Here is a 22,809-nt window from a genome sequence, read left to right as displayed (position 1 = left end):
AAGTCTGAATTGTGAGATTTGTGACAAGAAAAACAAACTGAATTCTGAGGTAAAAAGTTGCAATTACCAATAATTTTTTGTTTATTATTCTGTGATAGAAACAACAAAAAAAAACAACACAATTCTGAGAATTCTCGGTATTTATTTTGAGACAAAAGTCAGAATTCAGAGTTTACATCTCACAATTTTTTTTTCGCAGAAATGCGAGTTTATATCTTGTAATTGGAAAAAAAAGGTCCAAATTGTGATATAAACTCAGAATTGCAAGGGGGGAAAAAAATCCAAATTGTAAGATAAAAAGTTGCAATGACCTTTTTTTATTTTTTTATCCTGTAGCCAAAAACAAGCTTCCATTCTAAGTGCTTATCATAAAAGGCAGGCTTAGTGCAGTTGTAAATACTTTTATAACCGAATATGTGGAGTGAAATATTTCAGACATATCTGGCAAACACAAATAATCCAACAATTTTCAAATGCATTACAAAATTGGAGCTCAAGGTCAAAACTGTGCATGTGTTTAAAGCAAAAGTAAAACTACATTTTCAAAACATTAAAATAAAGACAATATCCTGTGTTATTGTTAAAGCAGCAAAACTGAACATTAATTGAGAATAAAGAGGAATATGATGTGAATGCGCTCACAGATGTGTGTCAGCCGGCAGTTTGTGAGGATCTGATGTGAATGAGAGCTGGAGGGGATGAAGGTCGTCCTGTCTGAAAGTGTCTGTGGTGTGTTTGGTACCCTGGGCGCACCCTGATGACCTCATCAGAGGAGGAGAGACTGGGCGTCTTTGGGGGAACATCAGGATATAAAGGCAACAAGAGGGCTTGTTTTTCAGTGCCCTGTATTCTTTCCCTCCATTAGTCTTGTTCCTGTAAACCTCTCCATGCTCTACTTCAGCGTCTGTCGTCGTTTGTTTCTGTGAGGCACGAGGCTGCTGAACATCAGCCGAGGATCAAACCTGAACCTGGTGAAACGGTGACAAGCGAGCTGGAAGTTTGATATCCTACCATGTTAATAATAATACAGCTATTCCCAGTCAATGCTGATTGTTGAAGTGTTAAGGAAGCACTGACTGTGAGTCGTAGATGCCTGGTGTTCTGCAGGACTGTCCCGAGCAGGACTGCAGCATCATTAGCCGGTGGTTCATCTTCTCCAGGACTTCCTGATCGATGCTCTTGGCGATGTTACTCAGCTGAAACGGGTCTGCTGTCAGGTTATAGACCTCCACAAACACCTGCAAGCAAAGACGGTGTGCTATTATTACAGTTATTAATACATATTAAATATTAATATTTTTTTATTATACTTGGCAGTATTACTGTCAGTTAGCTGTTGGAAGCACTAGATTTTATTTTTACCTCGTTATCATCAAATTCACAGTACTGTAAGTTGGCAGCCTGTGCTACTGTGCGAACGCAGGCGTACGTGTTATTGTATGAGTCTTCACACACACAGTCGGGGAAGCACTCCTGCAGAGACAACAGCTGTGTTACAACACTCAGTTTTTGTGATTACTGTAATGACTATTTATTTGTGGCACGCAGAGCCTCACCGAGACCCCGGGGCCCAGCAGAGGGCAGGTTGGGTCTGGGACGTTGCTTCCTTCTCCCTCATATTCCACCAGTACATCAGATCTCCACGTGCTGCTGTTCCCTTTACCAGTCTGAGACACAAAGACATGTCAAATCAAACGCAACCCCTTGTTCATTTATCACTTAAGTTAATTATACTGATCGTGTAGCAAGAAGCACTACAAAAAACATGCATAATGCCCAAAATGACCAAGAATGCCAATACTTTAATGCATTTTTTATTTAATCATTTCAAAGTTAATAAATTCAAACAGGATTCACCATGATAGGAAGAAATGACATCCCGTCCATCTGAGTTTCATTGACGCTGTATCCTGCGATGTCCAGAATTGTTGGACCCAAATCCACATTTGCTATAAGTAACTGTTAAAACAGATTAAAAAAAAGCAAATAAATATTATATAAAAACATTTTCTGTTAATGTAAATATTACATATACACGCTATTATTATAGCGCGCATACACAACCAAACATCACAAACAAATCTGGTTTAGAATCAAAACTTGTTTGAAAAAAAAAAATAGATTAGTAAAAAATTCCAATAATTAAAATTAAAAAAAATCAAACAAACAAATACCGAAAAATTAGATAATGTGAGAAAGTTATCTTAAAAAAAAAAAAAAAAAAAAATTAAGAAATAAAAAAGAAATAAAAAATAAGAAAATATAGGAACAAGTACAAATTTTTGTTTTATTAAATGCTTGTTTATATTACCGGGCTTGTCTGGTTGGGTTTGATATTAGGCCCTCTCACCAACAGAGGAACTCTGATATCAAATTCATAGAGTTGCCTCTTATCCATCGGAAGAGAAAACTGGCCTGAGAGAAGAAACAGACACATGACAAAATAAAAGCTAGGTAAAGTTAACGAAAAAACATTTCTCCGCTATATAACTCATTGTGTACCTGTGTGGTATCCGTTGTCAGAGGTGAAAATGACGTAGGTGTTGCTAAGCTCTCCTCTGACCTCCAGCTTTCTCACCACCTTCTCCACCAGGTCGTCTATTGATAGTAAAGTGCGCCACCTGGTGGAACAGATCATCAGTGTCGCATTACTTGCAGTGTTAATATCAAGTGCCTGATTTAAAAGCATCTGAATACCGTTTTCTGTAGGCGTTATCCAAGAACTCCACTGAAGAGTTTGTCATGGGCGTCTTTGCTTGTCTGATGAGCCAGTGCTTGTCCTGAAAAGCAGGTTGAAATGCTGTCACATTCTCAAAAAAGATCCAATCAGAATATTTCAGACACATCAGGCATGTACCTTGCCGTGTACGTTAAAGTTAGGGTCTCTTGGCGCTTTAATGTTGGGAAAATTGCTCTCGTACTGAGGAGCGGCTGTCCAGGGCGAGTGCGGGGCCGGTGTGGACACCATCATGAAGAAAGGCCTGCGGTTAGACTTGTTTTCCAAGAAGTCAATGGAAATATTGGCCTGGAAGGAATCATAAGCCACTGAACATCAAATGCATGAGGTTTGATGTAGTCTCGTGAACACAGGTGAGATCTGCTCTTACCAAAACATCTGTAAGGTAATCCTCGCTGTAATTCTGTCCATGCCGCTGCGCCCTGCCGTTCACTGACAGCGTGTAGTTGTAGTATTTGGAGTTTCTCTCCTGTAGGAATATGTTAAAATCATCGCAAATATTTCACTTGAAACTAATCTGGTTTAGAGTCAAAACTTGTTTTCAAAAACCTGAAAATAAATTAGAAATTAAAAATAAATTAAAAAATAAATACAGAAATAAAAATATAAATAATAACATTTCAATAAAGAAATAAAACAGCGAAATTAAATAAATACAAAATATTCAAATAAAGAAAGACTCTTTAATAAATACATACAAACATTTTTCTGCTCTTTGAAAAAATAAAATAAAACAAAACAAAACCTTCAATCTGCTCTCAATGACACCGTGAGCTATGAATCATGGGAGCTGCTAATAGGAAAATAATTAGAACGGCTTCAGAAAACATACTTTTTCTCTTCTGGATTTATTTCTTGCATGAGTTCTTGTACCAGCTTCCCAAACATGCTATATTTTAGGCTACAAACTGTTTTCCTAACCTTCCAGCTAAAATTAGATTTTGCAGCACTGATGGGAAAGGTTGAAGAGCTTGTCATTTCTCTACTATGATTTCACAAGCCCTTTTAATTTTTTTTATTTCTTTATTTAATTCTTACATTTTTTTACATTTCTTCATTTAATTTTTATTTTTTATTTTTTTTTATTTTAACTTTTTTATATCTTCTTCTACTTGTGATTCTCAAAGGTAAGCCACCAGGCCTCTTATTTTTATACCATTATAGTTTTTTAAAAATATATATTTTGAATTAATTTCATTTTTTCAGTTTATTTGCTTTTTTATTTTTTATTAGGTTTCTCTTTTAAAAATATTTCTGAATTATTTTATTTTAATTTCATTTTTCAGTTAGTAATTTTAGTACTTATTTCAGTTAGTTGCTCATTTTCATTTAGTTTTTCATCACAATAACATCACTGCTGTAGATGAAAAAATCAAAAATCATTTACAGTTAAATTATTACATTATTAAATGATACAGCACTGATAAACGCTCCAATCTCCTGTCTTTTTCTTACCAAGGCGAACCAGTGATCCCAGCCTGGAGGAACGTGCTCCACACCTCCTGCTTTTTTATTCCCGTACTGTAGCAGAGAAACAGACACGGATGATTCAAGGTGACGTACTGTCAACTTGATTCACCCAAAGAAAAGGTTTCATCATTATGAAAGCTCCCAGTATGTGTCTTCACCTCATTCAGATACTTCCCAGCAAAGAAGGTCTGATAGATGCCGTGTTTCTGAAGGAAGGCAGGGAAAGTCTCGGGCTCTTGGGTCTTCTGCCACGCAGTGCTGCTGCAGTTGCCCTCCAGCGTGTTGTTGACCACATGATGGTTATGAGGATATTTGCCCATCAGGATGCTCGCCCGGCTGGGACAGCAAAGGGGACTGGCGACAAACTGCACGAGAGAAGAAATGACAAGAAGAGATGACATGCAATGGCAAACATGCATGCTGGTTGATCCTCAATGCACATTTTACTTGCTATGTCTAACAAATCTATAAATATTCTCATGTAGAACAATATGAGGGCTTTTTAAGCTTGGATGACATGCAAGTTCCCATAACACTTGTATGCAACAAGGAACAGATCCAGCACAGTTTCTACTCACAGTGTTTGTAAAGGTTATCCCAGCGTCACCTATCAGCTTTTTCGTCTTCACCAAAGGGATCTGTAGAACGAAAGATGGCAAGATGCTGATGATGCAGCTCGTTTACTTAGCAACGATACATGCTAAATGCATGGAGGAAATCACGACCACGGAGAATGACAACAACAACAACAAATTCTTTGAAAATATACTCACCATTCCCCCGATAGACACATCTAGATCATCAGTTAGGATTAAAACTATATTCGGTCTGGGATTCATTTTAGCCTCGGCCAGATGGTTACAATGCAAAGTGACGCAGATGAGAATACAATGTAATATTACAAACGGAGACGAAACCATCTTTGATGCCGAATTAAAAACAAATAAAGCCATGACCTAAACGAGGACCTTTTCTTGCGATAAAAGCATTAAATACGGTTAAGGAAAACGCTCCTTTAGAGGAGCAGCTAGCTTGCTTTGTCTTGTGTACGAAATTACGAATCATACTATGGCGACGTTTTTGCCTCATGAATATTATTTATACATTCTGACGTTGCTTGGTTACCTCTTGTGGCGTCTGGTCACGTATGCTTATTTATATTCATAAGCCAAGCCCATTCGCAGGCATACTATAACGCCCACCTACCAACGTCTGCCTGACAGCCAATCAGATTCCAGTCCATCACTTTGCGTCATTAATATTCATGCACTTACCCGTCGTCATAGTAGGATTAATAAAACGTTCCTGTTTCAGTCACGTGGAGAGACGGAAGCCCCGGTCAGCTGATGTTTACGCTCAAAGGCATGATGTCATTCATAAAATTAATGTTTTATGGCTTATGTGATCATTTTTTATCATCTCGACTACTTAAATCTCTACTACGTCACAAAAGTTGTTTATGTTAATAATATACAATATTACTATAATGCAGTTTCTCGCTTTAATTTTGAAAACCACAGAGGACCCCTTTAACCATATCAACATTTTTAAAATCATTTTAACGATATTTTAGTAACGTAATTTTACTGTGAAAATATGGTCGAGAAAAATTCAGTAATGGTTAAATTGACGTGTATTTAAATTAATTTTTATTAAATTAAACTCATTTACAAAAATACTATATATTTACATTTTCATCTCGGATATACCCTTGATGTTATAAACGTAGTTTTTACCAGATGCTATTTATTTATTTGGACACGTTAATTTACAAACAATTGAGGAGTATTTTTATTTAAAAATGTTATTGTGGTGAAAAAAAACAAAAGCTGCATATTTCTCATTCACCTGTTGCTTAAAACCGTTTTGTTTGAAAGTGTCGGAGGTGGGTTGAACTATTCCTGCTGCAGGGGCGTGCAATCAGGATTTAGACCGATCAGGAAGGAAACGAGTCTGGGAAAGGCGCTGCCAACCCCGCTCAAGGAATGGAGCACACCCGGAACTCGAGTTCCTTATTGATTCATCTAAAACACTCTTTGGGTTATACTTATGCGCAGCATGTGTGCACGAATGTGTAATGTTGAATTTTAAAGAGGGCTAAAACATGTCTGGTGTGGAAGTGGCCAAAGAGGAACTTAAGGAGATAGACATATGTGACATCTGCTCGGAGGAGGAGGAGAGCGGAGTTTTCCTCAACTCAGGTGCGTCGTACCTTGACGGCTTCTCCGCGTTTCACAAATGGGCTTCAAAGGGACGTTCAGTATCGGATGGATACTGTGAGTGCGCCAAAACAGCTTCAGTCTCACTATGCAAGTGCGCAAAAGTGCCTCATGGAGCAGCAGCTGGAGAGATCCGTATGGAGAGAGCAGGGGCGTGCAATCAGGATTTAGACCGATCAGGAAGGAAACGAGTCTGGGTAAGGCGCTGCCAACCCCGCTCAAGGAATGGAACACACCCGGAACTCGAGTTCCTTATTGATTCATCTAAAACACTCTTTGGGTTATACTTATGCGCAGCATGTGTGCACGAATGTGTAATGTTGAATTTTAAAGAGGGCTAAAACATGTCTGGTGTGGAAGTGGCCAAAGAGGAACTTAAGGAGATAGACATATGTGACATCTGCTCGGAGGAGGAGGAGAGCGGAGTTTTCCTCAACTCAGGTGCGTCGTACCTTGACGGCTTCTCCGCGTTTCACAAATGGGCTTCAAAGGGACGTTCAGTATCGGATGGATACTGTGAGTGCGCCAAAACAGCTTCAGTCTCACTATGCAAGTGCGCAAAAGTGCCTCATGGAGCAGCAGCTGGAGAGATCCGTATGGAGAGAGGAGGAGGAGGTGTGTATTCGGATGAAGAGGATCTGAGAGCGTCCCGCGCATCATCTATAGTGGACTGTCTGTTAGTGGAACTCTATGACACATACAGTAATGTCAGAGGGGTGGACAGCTCGACCGAAGCCTCCAGCTCAGAAGCCTTCCTGGGCAGGAGTAACACTGGCTCCAACTTTCTCCAAGAACTTCAGGAGAAGCACACGAGGCGCCATCAGATGAAATACCTGGCTCAAAAAGGTGAGCGCCACTTTTTTTTCAAGTGAAGTCAGTTACATTCGACTCAAACTGTCAATTTATTCTTATTTATGTAAATCATACACTATCATTATTCCAAAAGTTTGGAATAATTACAGTTTTTCATGTTTTTGAAAGACGAAAGAAGGCTGCATTTATTTGTTTAAAAATACAGTAAAATCTGTAACATTGTGAAATATTACAGTTTAGAATAACTCTTTTCTATATTAATGTGTTTTAATATGTAATTTATTTCTGTGGTCAAAGATTAATTTTCAGCATCTTTATTCCAGTCTTCAGTGTCACATGGTCCTACATTTTATATACATAATTGTTTTATTTGTTTTTTATCAAATAAATACAGCCTTGGTGAGTCTTCTTTCAAAAACATTAAAATCTTAATGATATTCAAATCTTAATTATTCCATTTTTTTGTATGTGCCTTATGAAGTTCTTTTGAATTATGTATTTGAATAATTTACAGAATCTGTCCTTTTTTGAGAACCTATATTTATTTATGTTCAAATCATGATATAAAATAAAGTCTAGATGTAGGTGTTTCCTTTTGAGGTTTTTAAAAATGTTGTAGTTTTCAACATTTTTTTCATTTTTTATACTTATTGTATTTCAGTTTTGCTGTGCATTTGCTTCTGGAGTGACATTACTCTTAAGCGATATTAAAAGAAATATTCTCTCAATATGATTACGTTTTAGATTTTGTGTGCCGCATTGCAGAACTGACCCAGTTTTAATGCCAATCTGAGAGCCAGTTAAAACTTAACCCTTTGTTTGCTGAAGTAATTTAATTGTTGTCTCAGGTGCTCAGGTTCTTTGTAGGCCATAATGACAATTTACATACAGAGGTCTTTTGTATACACACGTACACACAGTGTTAAGTCAATCATAATGATCTTAATCTGTCTACATAAGTTCCAAGTTTTCACACATTAATTTGAGATTTGTGTGCTTTTTTATTTTCTAAAAAATGAATGCATTTCCTATAGATTTAAACCAGCTTTATTTTGTGCTCAGGTCCAGAGGAGCTAAAGTGGATCATTCAGGAAGTGAAGTATCGTATTGGAGTGCAGTCGGCCAAACTGGTGCGTCAGGTCAAGAGGAAGGACAGACTTCGGCAGAAGTTTCAGAAGAACTGTGATATAGTCACCGCCTGCCTGCAAGCCATCTCTCAGAAAAGACGTAATTACAAATCATTCTCTCATTTCACTCCTCTTCCAGTCATTATTGTTTTAAGTAGTCAGTGTTATATTACCCAAGGCTTTCTTTGCTATTTGAAGACTAATGTATTCTAGATCGAAAGCATGTCTTTGCTTTCACTGACGCTTGATGTCTGTTATTCCTTAAAGGGGTCATATGATGCGATTTCAATTTTTCCTTTCTTTGAACCTTAAACCGCATAAACACATTTCATTACACCAAATACACAAAATACTGTTCTTTTTAGCAGCATCATATGACCCCTTTAAAGGAATAGTTCACCTAAAAATGAAAATTTGCTGAAACCCTCAGGCCATCCAAGATGTAGATGAGTTTGTTTCTTAATGAGAACAGATTTGGAGAAATACAGCATTATATCATTCACTCGTCAATGGATCCTCTGCAGTGAATGGGTGCCGTCAGAATGAGAGTCCAAACAGCTGATAAAAATATCACAATAATCCACACCACTCCAGTCCATCAATTAACATCTTGTGAAGTCAAAAGCTGCAAACAAATCCATAATTAAGATGTTTAATGTCACAAGACATTAATTGATGGACTGGAGTGATGTGGGTTACTTGTGGATTATTGTGATATTTTTATTAGCTGTTTGGACTCATTCTGACAGCACCCATTAGGGCTGTGCTTGTCAGTGAACCACGGCTCGGTGTAGTAAATGCTGCTCCATCTGAAAGCAGGTGATGGAGATTTACTACAAATCACAGAACTGACTTTACTGACGAGATGTGCATGATCATCGCATTCGATTATTTGCACAGCACCCATTCACTGCAGAGGATCCACTGGTGAGCAACTGATGTGATGCTAAATTTCTCCAAATCTGTCCTGAAGAAACAAGCTCATATACATCTCGGAAGGCCTGAAGAGGAGTACATTTTCATTTTTGGGTGAATTATAACTTTAAAAGGGTGTGTAGTATAAGTAGCGGTTGCTGAAAAGCTCTGGGTCCCATATATCAAATGCATTTTTTCTTCACCTTGTTCTAGTTCTCTGTTGATGTTTTAGAAGACAGTGCTCTCAAATATCTCACCACTATCACAGGATTGACTCCTCCTCACCTTTACAACTTAATTATTTGCATTAGATCCAGAACACAGACTATGTTCAATATCACTGAAATTCAATCCATTCGGTTTCAGAGGCGACTCATTCATGTGATGAGTTTATGACACTTACATGCAAATTTGCACTGTGATGTTGTTGAACTATTGGTCTCAAATTTGTATTTGCATTTTGCTTGGAAATTAGTAATTGTGTAGTCATTGTGCAGCAGTAATTCCTTTACACATTTGGATGCAATGGGTGCTTTTGTTTTATGTATTTGGTTCAGGCACAAGCATGTCCAACAAATACAGCGGCCTTCCATCTTTTAATGTCTTTTTCCTCTATTTTATCTACATGCAGCGTGACAAGTACTAGTCAAACAGGTACAGTATGAAATCACATCAAGACCATAGCTCTGCATGGTTGCCATTCATCAGTCAGTGTCTAATGTCTAGTGTCACTTTGTAGTTGTGAATGGTTATGGTTCAGTTTTTTATTTGTTGACATGTTTATTTTTGTAAACATGAGTAGCATGGTTTATCACTGTTTTCTCACTGAATGCATGTCAGGAAATATACTAGAATGCTTATCATCCAATGGAAAAAAATATAATATATATTTTCCATATCAGGACTTTTTTTTTTTGCCGGAATTTTTTAAACAACTGTTTTGCGTCTCTCTCATTAGTAGCATTAAGGGTGCTCTCTTCATAGGGTGAGTGAGTTCAGGTAAATTTGGAAACTTTTGGGCAATAATTAAGAAATTTTAATGATCAAATTTGCCTGATTTACCCTATTGTTTGGATAGTTACTTGAATTTGGAATAATTTGAGACCAATTAAAAGAAAACCTACCTTATTGATTTATTTTTGATTATTTCTTTCACTAATAATTAATTACTAAAATAATTTACTACTTCCTCCATGTTCAAACAGTACAACAGTTCCTTTGTAAATTATTCAGCCTGCTTGTGTAAAATGACTGAATTTATGGTGATTACTCTACTCTTTTACTCTAATCGGGTCCTAAATCAAGAATGTTTACTTTTAGATTTTCTTGTATTCTTAAAGTAAAGGTTCTTTACTGGAATCTATGGTTCCATGAAGAACCTTTGGCATTCATAGAATCTCTCCAATCCATTCCCCAAAATGTTCTTTAGTTTTTTAAAATGCTCTTCACACTTAAAAAAAAAAAAAAAAAAAGGTTCTTTTAAGAACTGTTAACTGAATTTTTTTTTTTTGGAAACCAAAAATGCTTCTTCTGTGTCATCTCTGCGAAACCCCCCTTTAGGAAATTTTTAAGAGTATATAGTGTTTTATTTCCTTATTCCTCCTTGTTAAAGATTAAGGCTGAAGTTGGCAGCATGGCACTAGTCATGAATGTTCAGGCCATTGTTTTCTTCAGCTGTTTCTGGTCTGTAGCCCATCCTCCAGAGCTCCAGCGGTCCCTCCTCCCTCTCAACCCGGAATGTGACGCTCATATGTGGGTGTGAGACACGCGCATCACTGCGATATTCCGCCTCTCCCATCCTCCGCGTTCTTTTCGATCACCTTTGATGCTTTTATTCTACTTAAAAATCATATACTTCAAGTACAGACATGCATCTTCACGTATGAGGATAAAGGATGCGCGAATGTGTTGTTTTCCTCTGATTTATTGATCGGGTCGATCATAACGAGTAGGATTTTTTTTTTTAGATGAAATGATTCTCGGGATGAGATCGTAGTAAATGCGCGGTCAAACGGACCCCTCAGGTTTTTCTCCAGATGAAGCAGGAACGGTTTGTTTCCTCTAAGAGGTCGAGGGTTTGTGTGAAGCGGCAGAATGCAGCTGGAGGAGTCGGTAATATGATCAGTAATGTGCTGAAGAAACGCAACGGCATCTCTAGAAGAGCGCCGCGCCTGCTGTGCACCTTAGAGCCAGGTGAATACAGCATGCTTTAAAAGCATTATTTTTATTCATTATTAATCTTTGCCCTGTCTTTATAGATAAAACTGTTGCTAGGATTTCCTCCACCCTTTTATTTGCACTGGTGCTGAATGTAGAATGGTGTTTTTGTGATAATTAGGCCAAAACATTCCTATTTTCTTGTTTAACTACTTGTCTGTGCATCTGTGCATTTTAGTTGGATATTTTCAGTTTTTTTAATGAGTGGTGATTACACAACATCCCTTCATTCATTTGTTAATGAGACACCTGCAGCTCCAGAGGAGACGTCTTTATATGGTCATCATTGTCTCACGGATGTCCACTGTTTTGTCTTATTTCAGGGGTGGACACCCGGTTGAAGTTCACTATCGAACCTTCTTTAGGCAAGAACGGCTTTCAACAAGTATGTATTAGCTACCCACTGTTGAAGATGTGTGTCCAACTCCCCCTAAATAGAAATAAATAAACATTTTGGTTTGCATGTTGATTGTTTGTGTTTGTTTTGCTCTGTAGTGGTACGACGCTCTGAAGGCAGTAGCCAGACTCCCAGTAGGGATTCCCAAAGAGTGGAGGAAGAGGGTATATGTGGTGGAAATGTCTCTTTTCAGACACTAGCAATGTTTTCATATCTATGACATTTTATGTACTGTATAATGTTTGTGGTTTTTTGGTATAGGTATGGCTGACCCTGGCTGACCAGTACCTCCACAGCATCTCCATAGACTGGGAGAAAACAATGAGATTCGCCTTCAATGATCGCAGCAATCCAGATGATGACACTTTGGGAATCCAAATCGTGAAGGTATATATATATATATATATATATATATATATATGTATGTAGTTATATGCAGTTACTTTTTTATTTTAAGACAATTATTTAAGCAGTTATTTATGGAAACTTGTTTATGCCACAGGATAAAATCATCTTTTTTTTGTAAAATGTTGAGTTTATATCTCACAATTTGGAAATTTTTCTCGTAATTTTGAGAAAAAGAAGTCAGAATTATAAGGAATAAACTCGCAACTGCAAGAAAAAAAACTTAAGTCACAATTCCCTTTATTTTTTATTTCATCTGAGAGAGAAGAATTGTGAGTAAAAAAAGTCCAAATTGTGAGATAAAAATTGTGGGAAATTGTTTCCCAAATTGTGGGAAAAAAAAGGTAAATGTCACGTATTACCTTTATTATTATTTTTTTATTTTATGGCGGAAATGGGCTTCCAATGTTATTTAATTTTAAGGTGTATAATATATATATATATATATAATATTTATTTGTTTATTTATTTTATTTATTTTTTTGAAGTCACTAAATAGGCAGTACAAGCTGTAGTCATTATAAGGCAAGTAAATAAATCGTGGCTTTAGAGTAGGCGTTTAGCGTCAGAGATCTTTAATGGAATCGAGTCAGATAAAAGGTTATATGGTGCAGCAGGATATTTGCTCATTGTAGTGCGTCAGTTAGTGGGTAATGTAATAGGAGGTGTGTTTGTGTAGCTCTAGATGAGAGAGAACAGTGATCTATCGGGCACGTGTGCACAAGTGAGCAAAGTTCAGTGTGCTTATTATTTACATAAGACCTGTAACACTTTGTTTCCTGCCTCATTCAGGACCTGCACAGGACCGGCTGCAGTTCATACTGTGGCCAGGAGGCGGAGCAGGACCGCGTGGTGCTGAAGCGGGTGCTGCTGGCATATGCCCGCTGGAACAAGACTGTCGGATACTGTCAGGGCTTCAATGTTCTGGCCGCCCTCATCCTGGAGGTCACAGAGGGAAATGAAGGAGATGCATTGAAGGTTTGCCTAGACACCTATGAGCTCTGAGAAATTTTTTTTTTAAACATTTATTTTTGGCTGTTATTTACTTGTTTTTTATTTATTTTTGAGGAGGCACCAGAGGCAATCCTTTCTTGATGCCCTAATTTTTATTTTATTTGCAACCAGAATTGCAACTTAATCTATGATAAAAATGTGGAAATTATTCATCCAACAGTTATCCAACATACATATAACGTGTGTGTGTGTGTGTGATTTTATTTATTTATGTGAATATTTTATTTTATTATATATTTATTATTTTTGTTTCTCTTTCTATTGTATTTAATCTCCTTTTGATTTTGATTTTATTTTTTAATTACTTTTTTTTTTTTTCCATTTTCATATTTTTTTCTATTTAATTTTAAAATATTTAATTACTTTTTTAAAATAATTTTATTGGTCAAATCACATTTATGTTTTTTTATATTTTGTTTTTTATTTAATATTTAATAATTATTTCATGCATTCATATTATTATATTATTATATAAGCAAGGAAATATGCTAAAATTCATTATCTTTTATTATTGTTTTTTGAAAGGTGATGATCTATTTGATCGATAAAGTGCTTCCCGATAGTTACTTCGCCAATAACCTGCGAGCCCTCTCAGTGGACATGGCCGTGTTCAGAGATCTGCTGCGACTGAAGCTTCCAGAACTTTCTCAGCATCTCCACCATCTCCAGAAAGTAGCCAATCGGGAAGGAGGAGGTGTGTAGCAACCCTGTGTATATATACAGCATATGGATGCAAAAGAACGATGTCTGTTCCAGGTCAACTGCATTGTGTCGGCATTGTGTTTCAGGGAGCTATGAGCCTCCGCTCACCAACGTCTTCACCATGCAGTGGTTTCTGACCATGTTTGCCACTTGTTTACCCCATCACACTGTGCTGAAGATCTGGGACTCGGTCTTCTTTGAGGGCTCTGAAATGCTACTGCGTGTAGCTCTTGCCATCTGGGCCAAACTTGGAGAGTAAGTTTATCAATCATCTGTCCATGATAGAGAGTGGTAGAGTAGGCCAGATTCCAAAGAAAAATGTGATCATAAATTAAATATGAGATAATTTTCAGCTTGTATCAAGCATTCTGCATCTCTCTCTCAGGCGAATTGAGGAGTGCCAGACTGCCGATGAATTTTATAGTACTATGGGCTGCCTGACGCAGGAAATGCTGGAGCACAACCTTATCGACTCCAATGACCTCATGCAGGTAAGACTAAGCATATAAAAGATCTTGAATAATTAATGTAATTAATTATATATAAACCTTATCATATAACTAAATCAACTATAATAGCTTTAATGTTGCAAAATAGTGTTGAAAATGCCGGAAGTTTGCTTTTGGGGCTAAAAGCGTGTGTTTTCGTCCTGACAGATGGTCTACTCCATGGCCCCGTTCCCGTTCCCCCAGCTGGCTGAGCTCAGGGAGAAATACACCTACAACATCACCCCGTTCCCGACCCCTGTCAGAGCGAACAGCAGGTATGAGAGCTGAAGACACTCGACGCCCACAGCACAGATGGCATCCGTGAGAGTTTAGTAGTCATAACACGTGACCATGACTGCAGGGTGTCATTTTATGGCACATGTCACCTTTATTTATATAGCGCTTTTAACAATACAGATTGTGTCAAAGCAACTTTACAGTATTAAATAGGAAAATAGTGTGTCAGTAATGCAAAATGACAATAGTAAACACTCAATTTTCAGTTAGACACACATGTGTGTATATTGGCATGCAAATATCAAATGCAAATGTTCTGCCTTATCTTCACAAGCGTTATACTCAGTTTAATCATAATTTTTGACTTTTAAGAAGAGATGTAGGTAAGCAACAGTGCAATAATAAAGCATGTACATTTATTTCTCTCTATTTTAAAATGTTTATTTACATATTTCAGGTATTATTTAATTAAATTATTTTGGATTATTTTGTTCTTAATTTTTTTATGTTGTATTATTTTTTAAATATTTGTTTTCTATTTTATCTATATTTTATTCTGCAAAATATTTAATTATATTTTTAGTGTTATTCTTTTTTATTATATTATATTTTAATTCCTTTTAATTTAATTTAATTTAATTGTATTATATTTAAAAACATTCTAAAAAGTATTTTATTTTTCAATTTTATTAATTAATTTCTTTATATTTTCATATTTAATTACTTCATGTGTTAAAGTTTAGTACTTTATTTTTGTTTCTATTTTTAAAATGTTAAAATTATTTTATTAATAAATACAACAATTATTTTTACATAATTTAATCTGCATAATTTAATTATTTAATTAATTTTCTGGGTTTTTCTTTCTATTTAATTTTTTAAAATGTTACTTTTTCATATTATAATGTCTGTTTTATTTTATGCATAATATTGTTGTTTTTCCCCATGTATAGTCTTGCACTCCATGGATGGGAGAGTGATGATGATGATGCTGACATGGATGATGAAGACTCTATTGTCACTGCTCTGGGTTGCCTGGGGCCTCTTGGAGGACTTCTGGCCCCTGAGATCCAAAGATACCAAAAGCACCTTAAAGGTCTGTGCTTAATTGTCTTTCATAAGCCAAAAGCTGAAAGCAGATTTAATTGTGCAGTCTGTGAGGTTACAAACGTCACTCCTGCTCCATGATTTATATCCTGCTGAACACAGGAATTTATCAAATGCACAAGATGTTTCATATAATGTTTAACATTTTATGAGTCTCTAAAGCTGTATTGGCATTGTCAAAATACGGGTGATCTCATGGAGTAATGCAAATATGAGCTCAGTGTAGCTCACTCTGCCAACCTAAACCTGGCAAATCCTTCCCAATCCTGTCTGAATTTGTCCTCAAATGGATTTAATTCTCAGTGCATTTGTTAGTTTTTGTTGTATCTGAGGTGGGTCGACTCATTCCAGCTGTCCTTAATTACAGCCTTCAGTTCCAGTGCAACTAAACAAATGAAAGGTTTGGAAAGGAGCCAACGCAGCCATTACTCAAGTTACCCAACAAAATGTTTCTCAGATATTCTTGCATTTTCATTTTGGATGTTTTCATCTGGCCTGCAGATCAGAGAGCGGAGCAGAGCTCTCACGGCAGTAACATGGCCGAGATGAGTCCCGGGGCGGTGGGCGCGGGACGGGCCGAGCACCAGGCGGCAATCAACAGCATGATGCTGGAGCGCATGAGCACAGACATCAGCGCGCTGAAGAAACAGTACTCACGCATCAAACAGAAACAACAGCAGCAGGCTGGGCTCCTGTACATCCACACAGGTACAGGTCTTCATTTTGAGCGTTTTACAGTTGTAGATGAGTTCAGGAAGTGACAGAAGGGATAGTATGTAGTGTTGGTCAGTGTGTTGTTGTGACATTTTTCCCAGGACCTCGCGTGGAAGCTGAAACTATTGAACCTCATCAAGCCAGTAAACAGCAGAAGCACCACACTGGTACTGATTTTTGTGGGTCAACTATGGTTTCATTCTAGATAATTGGTGCAGTAGAGCTGTTTTGATCGGTGTCGGGTCTGCTACTATGTAATGCAATCACACTTTGTTTGGCATTTTGGTGACAGTTGAATTGATTAAAATCATGATATTTGCTTTGCAGGGGATTGGTACATGCTAAAGTTTGTTAATTACTTTTACATTTCTTAAAATATTGGCACATGGTCTGTGCCAATAATGGGCAGCACGCCGACATATAGTGCCGTTGTGCTTCAGGAGTCCCTAGTTCAAGCCCCGGCTCGCTGACCTTTCCCGATCCCATCCCCCTCTCTCTCTCCCACTTTGCTTCCTGTCTGAAAATACTGTCCTAAACTAATAAAGGCAAAAATGCCACACAAAAAAACTTATATATATATATATACATACATACATACAGTGGGGCAAATAAGTATTTGATACACTGCCGATTTTTCAAGTTTTCCCACTTACAAAGAATGGAGAGATCTGTAATTTTCATTGTAGGTACACCTCAACTGTGAGAGACAGAATCAAAAAACAAAACAAAAAATCCAGAAAATCACATTGTATGATTGTAAACAAAGGTTTCTGTACCAAATATTAAGTTCTATTTTTCTATTGTATCAAATACTTATTTCATGCAATAAAATGGAAATTAATTATTTAAAAATCATACAATGTGATTTTCTGGATTTTTTTTTTATTCTGTCTCTCACAGTTGAGGTGTACCTATGATGAAAATTACAGATCTCTCCATTCTTTGTAAGTGGGAAAACTTGAAAAATCGGCAGTGTATCAAATACTTATTTGCCCCACTGTATATATATATATTATTTTGATTGATTGATTGATTGATTGATGGGATGGAACATGTAATATTGGAGTAGCACCTCTACAGGATATAATGGAGAATTAAAGTCAACATGAATTCATAATAGGCCCTATTTATTTGCAGAACACACATTTGCAGAACACACGCAGTATTTTTAGCAATTCATAACTGCACACTATTTAAAAAGTTTAAATTTTTGTAATTTGTTATAAATAATTGTGTTTTATATTCGATAGAATTGATTATTTTTATCTGGATTATGGAATGAATAGAAAGTTCAAGTCTTCACTGCCATTTTTTTTGATTGAATTAAAAGATTAAAAGCATTTAATTAACGGCATTAATTTCTTTTAAAATTAATTCATAATAGGCCCTAATTATTTTTAGAACACATTCTTAATGTGCACAGTTCATAACTGCACATTATTTTAAAAAAAATTATATATAAAATTGTATAATTATGTAGAATTTATTTATATTTATATTATTTCTATAGTAATTTATTATATAGTAAATTATACATTGTGTGTGTGTTTATATAATTTATTATATATTTATATTTATTATAATAGGAATTTTTGTATTTCTATATCAATATGGTACAAGATTATCCTATTTAAATAAATGTGATGAACGTTTTAATTCAAAAGTAATCTAAAAGTAGTCTATTATATTATATATGCATTATAAATGTACTACTACTGTCACTTTTGATTAATAAAGCATTAATTACTTTCAAAATTAAAATAAAATATGTACTGACCCCAAAATTTTAAGGCCCGACTGATATGGGTTTTTTGGGGGCCAATGCCGATACCGATATTTGGGAGTAAAAAAAAGACAGATACCGATATATTGTGTAGGCTATATTATAGTAGGAATTTTTTTTCTGGGTTTGTCCATCGGACAAACTAAGTAGGAATTTTTTTTCCAATAGCTGGGTTTGTCCATTTTTAACCCAGCATTTTTTAGAGTGTATGTATATACTGTATGTATATGTACTGACCTGTTTTTTTTTATTCAGCAAAAATAAGACAAATTCCATGAAATTCCGCGTTATACAGTAAATTTCGTTTTTATGACTGGATTCCGCGATTCCGTCCATGTTTTCTGCATCGCGGAAATCATAGGGCCCTACTAATGTAGCAAACAAATATGATAAGCTCATTGTGAGAGTAAAAGACGAGGACATTGTTGTTTATTTACTTAGCATCGAGTCACTCCAACTAGGTGACAACGTAGCATTAAATCACCATTCAACAGACTCAAGCCACCACCGCACTGCCGTCTATTGGACTGCAGAAAGATACTAATTTTTCAATCTGCTACGTTACTGACAAACTGTGCTGACACAGTGTCTGCGCCATCCATTCATCATATCATCATGCAAAACTAAGAATTAGAATCATTGTAATGTGACGATCAAATATAGGTGCGGGTGGGTGGCAGGCGGATCATTTATTTGAAGCAGCGGACTTGGGTGAAGTTTGAGCTCATCCGCGCATCTCTACACTGACCTGGGTCGCCAGTAGCAAACAAAACTCTGCTGGACAAACTAAGTAATTACACCATTACAGCATTTAATCTGCGTTATATGTTCTGTAAAAAAAAAATCCATATCAGCGGCATATTCAGGCTCATATCGGCCGATAATATCGGCTAAACGATATATCGGTCGGGCTCTACTTTATATAATATCTCTATGTAAGAATAATATTATAATTTCTATAACTTCTATATGTCTTTTAACAAACTGTCAGCCTTTGAAACCACTTTGACAGTCTGTTTTACAATTACTAGTGTTTTCTTACTCATTGATATTGATTCTTCACAGATAAGTGTCCAGCCACCAGTATCCTTCCCTCCCAAATCGGTCCCTCCCCTGTGGTCAACCATCTTCTCCTGGGCAGGAGGCCCAGACCCGGTCAGCGGTCCTCTAAGAACGGGATCATCCATAACGGTGAAGGTCCTCAAGCCCACTCCACACCCAGCCAGGATCAGATGATTCGGGCCAGACATCACTCGCCCTGGCGCACACATGTGCGAGCGCACCGGAGGAACATCGCCAGGGCACGGGCGCAACTCAGGTTTGATGATTCTCTGGAGATAGAAGACGAACAAATGAGCAAAACAGAAGAAGCATCTGAAGAGGGAAGAAGTGAGGATGAAGAGCAAGAGAAGGTGGAGACTGTAAGCCCAGATGTCTCTCACCAAGACCACAGCTCTGGAGAAGGAGAAGATCTCCAGGAGATCAACAAGCAGTTGTCTTCTTTGGAACTGGAACCAGAACTTTCATCAGAAGCAGCTTCTGATCCAACTCCACAATCAGACGCAGATTCTGATGCACCTACGTCATCTCCAGAACCAGCTTCTGATGCACCTACATCATCTCCAGAACCAGCTTCTGATGCACCTACACCAACTCCACCACCAGAATCAGCTTCTTCTGATGCACCTACATCATCTCCAGAACCAGCTTCTGATGCACCTACATCATCTCCAGAACCAGCTTCTGATGCACCTACATCATCTCCAGAACCAGCTTCTGATGCACCTACATCATCTCCAGAACCAGCTTCTGATGCACCTACACCAACTCCACCACCAGAATCAGCTTCTGATGTACCTACACCAACTCCACCACCAGAATCAGCTTCAAATCCAAATACACCAACTCCACCACCAGAACCACAGCCAGAGCCCAAATCCACGGCCTCAGCTCCGCTCCCATCCACCCACCGTCCAGGTTCAGACTCATTCAGCTCAGAAAGCGGAGGCTCACTCAAAAGTAGCCCTTCAACGTCAGCAGGAGAACCTCCGAAACCACAGCAGATCTTCTCCCCGTTCCCTTGCATCAAAACCCCTCGCAAGTCCATCACTGCCAGAAACTTGGGCCTCTACGGTCCAAACGCCAGGACTCCAAATGTGCACTTTCCCCAGATGAGCAGAAGCATGAACCATGTTGGAAACACCACAAGGCGGCGATGATGAATAGTCGACTACAGGCGAGCACTTATTTGATTCTTCATATCGATACGTTTGGGTTCAAAACTCCAACCACGAAAGCACATCTCTAGTATGATTCCAGATACTCCAAAACATCTACATTTAGGAACAATATTTGATTATTTAATGCTTCCATGAAGTTTATAACATGAATTTATGAAGGCTGTTTCTTGTTTATTTTCTTTTTTTTTAGTGAAACCCTACCTAAACATTTGGGAATTATACCCGACACTGAAAGTATCTCTTGTTGCATGTTCAGGTCAGCAGTATTCACTACAATGCACTGTGTATGTTTACTGACATGCTTCAAAGCTCAGAAAATCACTTGTATGTAAAATACTCATGCTAAATGACTGGGAAATGCTGCAGTTCTGCATTGCACAGTCCAAAAATATTTTTTAGCAACCATTTACACTATTTAATCATATAAAGTCAACAAATTTTCCATGTTCGGTTGTTTCTGTTGTTTTTGACAACACTGGTGTTCATTTTCCAGTCATGTCAAGCCATTCATGTTTCTTTTATTTTGATCTTTCCTTAGTAAATTATTCATTTGCCATCTGAATGACACAAGTTGTTGTCATTAAGTTCTCTTTTCTGATGCTCTGGTCAAAACTCTCCGCAATTTAACATCCCTTTGAATGTTTCTCTTCTCTCTATTAATCTTTGGTGCATATGAGTAGTGGAGGATCACAAATGCCCCACAGAGAATAAAAGACGTGCAAGTATGGAAAAAAAAAAACTCTTCAGTTTCTACTTATTTCTGTTGTTTCCAATCCAATAAGTCATTTGTGTTTGCTTTTGAATTAAAACCACAATATTAGTTTTTCAGGCATAAAATGACACCTACTTTATCAAAACATGTAATCCAACTACATGGATGAACTGAATGGAAATGTGTGCATGTTATATGAAAGTGGCATATTCTGTTGTTTTTAACCAAAATAACCACCAGTATCTCATACTGGCATGATTATATCAGTGTCTTCTGGGCCTAATAGAGATTGTGCTCTGGTTAAATTATGACGTAATATCAACAGTCATTTAATTTGCCATCTTTACAAGGGCCTCATGAATAATTGAAATGTAAAATGCATTCAGCCTGAAGAGGTTTTATATTTAGCTCTTTAAAAACCTTCCGGAAACTACACCAACACTAGACAGTTAAGAGCTTATTATCTGTTTAAAGTCCTGTTTTTCCACTCACATCCACCATGTAACAGCATGTTATTTAGATTTTGAGGGTATAATAGGCATAATTTTCGCTTTGTATGTAATGTCTTTTGGACACGTTTTTAGCTCCTTCCATACTTCTTACATACTGTAAAGAATTGTTACCGTCATATGATGTGTAAAATGTCAACACAAGGCCTGTGCTTGCTTAAGTAGTCCTGAAACTCACTGAGATTGCAATATAACTCGTTTAACTACAATATAATTGTTTGTCTGTGGTGTTGCATCAGATTTCAGAATGTACAGCAAGTTCCTCTTCTGCAACTTTCATGCATGGAGTTGCAAATGAGCACTTTGTTCATAGAAACTGTTACATGTTTACTTTATTACTTCAGGTGTCTTAAGCATCAAAAGGTTGGTTGAAGCCACCATTTTGTGAGAACTTTGCACCATTTTTAAATAGTCTAAAAGCATGTAACAAATTCATCCTTTCCTGAATTTTTTTGTTTGATTTTCTTTTAATCAGTTGGTATTTGGTTGATTTTTATTGAACTCGTGAAGTAAGTTCACCACAAGTTCACAGGTGTAGTAGTAGAATCATGTTCCGCTAACATTTCATCACCACAACCCAAGTGTTAGCTTAATGTTAAATAGTTCTTTAGAATTTTTTGCCATTTTTTCTTTTAAAAAGAATTCGCCCCAGGGTGATACGATACGCTTTTAATACGTTACGGCCAACAACGACATGCTTCAGTGTGCTTACAGGCCCAAAAGCTTTCAGTGGCTGCTGTATGAAGTCATGAACCCATCAAGGAGCTGACAACCACTGCAGTAAAAGTCCGATCAATTCGGTGAGTAACAAGCCATTGTGTTTTGTAGCCTATGTGCTTAACACTTGTTTACTACTTAAACCCTAAGCAGACAACTATAATCATACAACATATTTAGTAGCAATAGCATCTCCGTATGTGAGCATGCAAAAAGCTGAAAAATATTTCTAAGCCTTTAATAGTTGACCTAGCTATTGCATAATGACACATGTTTGCGGTTACCA

The 22,809-nt window shown here is 37.1% G+C and overlaps 2 protein-coding genes across 2 annotated transcripts; one reads left to right on the top strand and one right to left on the bottom strand.

Moving 5' to 3' along the window:
* Positions 1 to 294: 294 nt before the first annotated feature.
* Positions 295 to 5,296, bottom strand: gnsa (glucosamine (N-acetyl)-6-sulfatase a). The gene is made up of 14 exons (XM_016447647.1): positions 4,981 to 5,296; positions 4,786 to 4,845; positions 4,366 to 4,572; positions 4,193 to 4,258; positions 3,108 to 3,206; positions 2,858 to 3,025; positions 2,698 to 2,780; positions 2,503 to 2,621; positions 2,312 to 2,415; positions 1,858 to 1,959; positions 1,557 to 1,667; positions 1,363 to 1,473; positions 1,078 to 1,238; positions 295 to 968 (listed from the first exon to the last, which is right to left on the bottom strand). The coding sequence occupies exons 1-14, from the start codon at positions 5,158 to 5,160 to the stop codon at positions 893 to 895; spliced, it is 1,647 nt and encodes a 548-aa protein (XP_016303133.1). The 5' UTR covers positions 5,161 to 5,296; the 3' UTR covers positions 295 to 892.
* Positions 5,297 to 6,662: 1,366 nt separating this feature from the next.
* tbc1d30 (TBC1 domain family, member 30) lies at positions 6,663 to 21,324 on the top strand. The gene is made up of 14 exons (XM_016447646.1): positions 6,663 to 7,272; positions 8,302 to 8,466; positions 11,822 to 11,883; positions 11,994 to 12,059; positions 12,157 to 12,282; positions 13,093 to 13,278; positions 13,840 to 14,008; positions 14,103 to 14,271; positions 14,402 to 14,507; positions 14,673 to 14,779; positions 15,695 to 15,837; positions 16,350 to 16,556; positions 16,664 to 16,729; positions 19,411 to 21,324. The coding sequence occupies exons 1-14, from the start codon at positions 6,771 to 6,773 to the stop codon at positions 20,562 to 20,564; spliced, it is 3,228 nt and encodes a 1,075-aa protein (XP_016303132.1). The 5' UTR covers positions 6,663 to 6,770; the 3' UTR covers positions 20,565 to 21,324.
* The last annotated feature ends 1,485 nt before the right edge of the window (positions 21,325 to 22,809 follow it).

The sequence above is a fragment of the Sinocyclocheilus anshuiensis genome, unplaced genomic scaffold (assembly GCF_001515605.1).
Source record: "Sinocyclocheilus anshuiensis isolate Anshui unplaced genomic scaffold, SAMN03320099.WGS_v1.1 scaffold283, whole genome shotgun sequence".
NCBI lineage: Eukaryota > Metazoa > Chordata > Actinopteri > Cypriniformes > Cyprinidae > Sinocyclocheilus > Sinocyclocheilus anshuiensis.
Note: the sequence above shows the minus strand (reverse complement) of the source record. Positions and strands in the feature narration are given on the sequence as shown.

What these genes read in the sequence shown, in the direction of transcription:
- gnsa (XM_016447647.1), bottom strand. Translation starts at nt 5,160, where the DNA reads ATGGCTTTATTTGTTTTTAATTCGGCATCAAAGATGGTTTCGTCTCCG. An exon ending in CTGGGAAGTATCTGAATGAG is followed by an intron (nt 4,259 to 4,365) that starts GTGAAGACACAT and finishes TCTCTGCTACAG; the next exon opens with TACGGGAATAAAAAAGCAGG. An exon ending in GTGAATTTGATGATAACGAG is followed by an intron (nt 1,239 to 1,362) that starts GTAAAAATAAAA and finishes CTTTGCTTGCAG; the next exon opens with GTGTTTGTGGAGGTCTATAA.
- tbc1d30 (XM_016447646.1), top strand. Translation starts at nt 6,771, where the DNA reads ATGTCTGGTGTGGAAGTGGCCAAAGAGGAACTTAAGGAGATAGACATA. An exon ending in GAAATACCTGGCTCAAAAAG is followed by an intron (nt 7,273 to 8,301) that starts GTGAGCGCCACT and finishes TTTTGTGCTCAG; the next exon opens with GTCCAGAGGAGCTAAAGTGG. An exon ending in AGCCAATCGGGAAGGAGGAG is followed by an intron (nt 14,009 to 14,102) that starts GTGTGTAGCAAC and finishes ATTGTGTTTCAG; the next exon opens with GGAGCTATGAGCCTCCGCTC.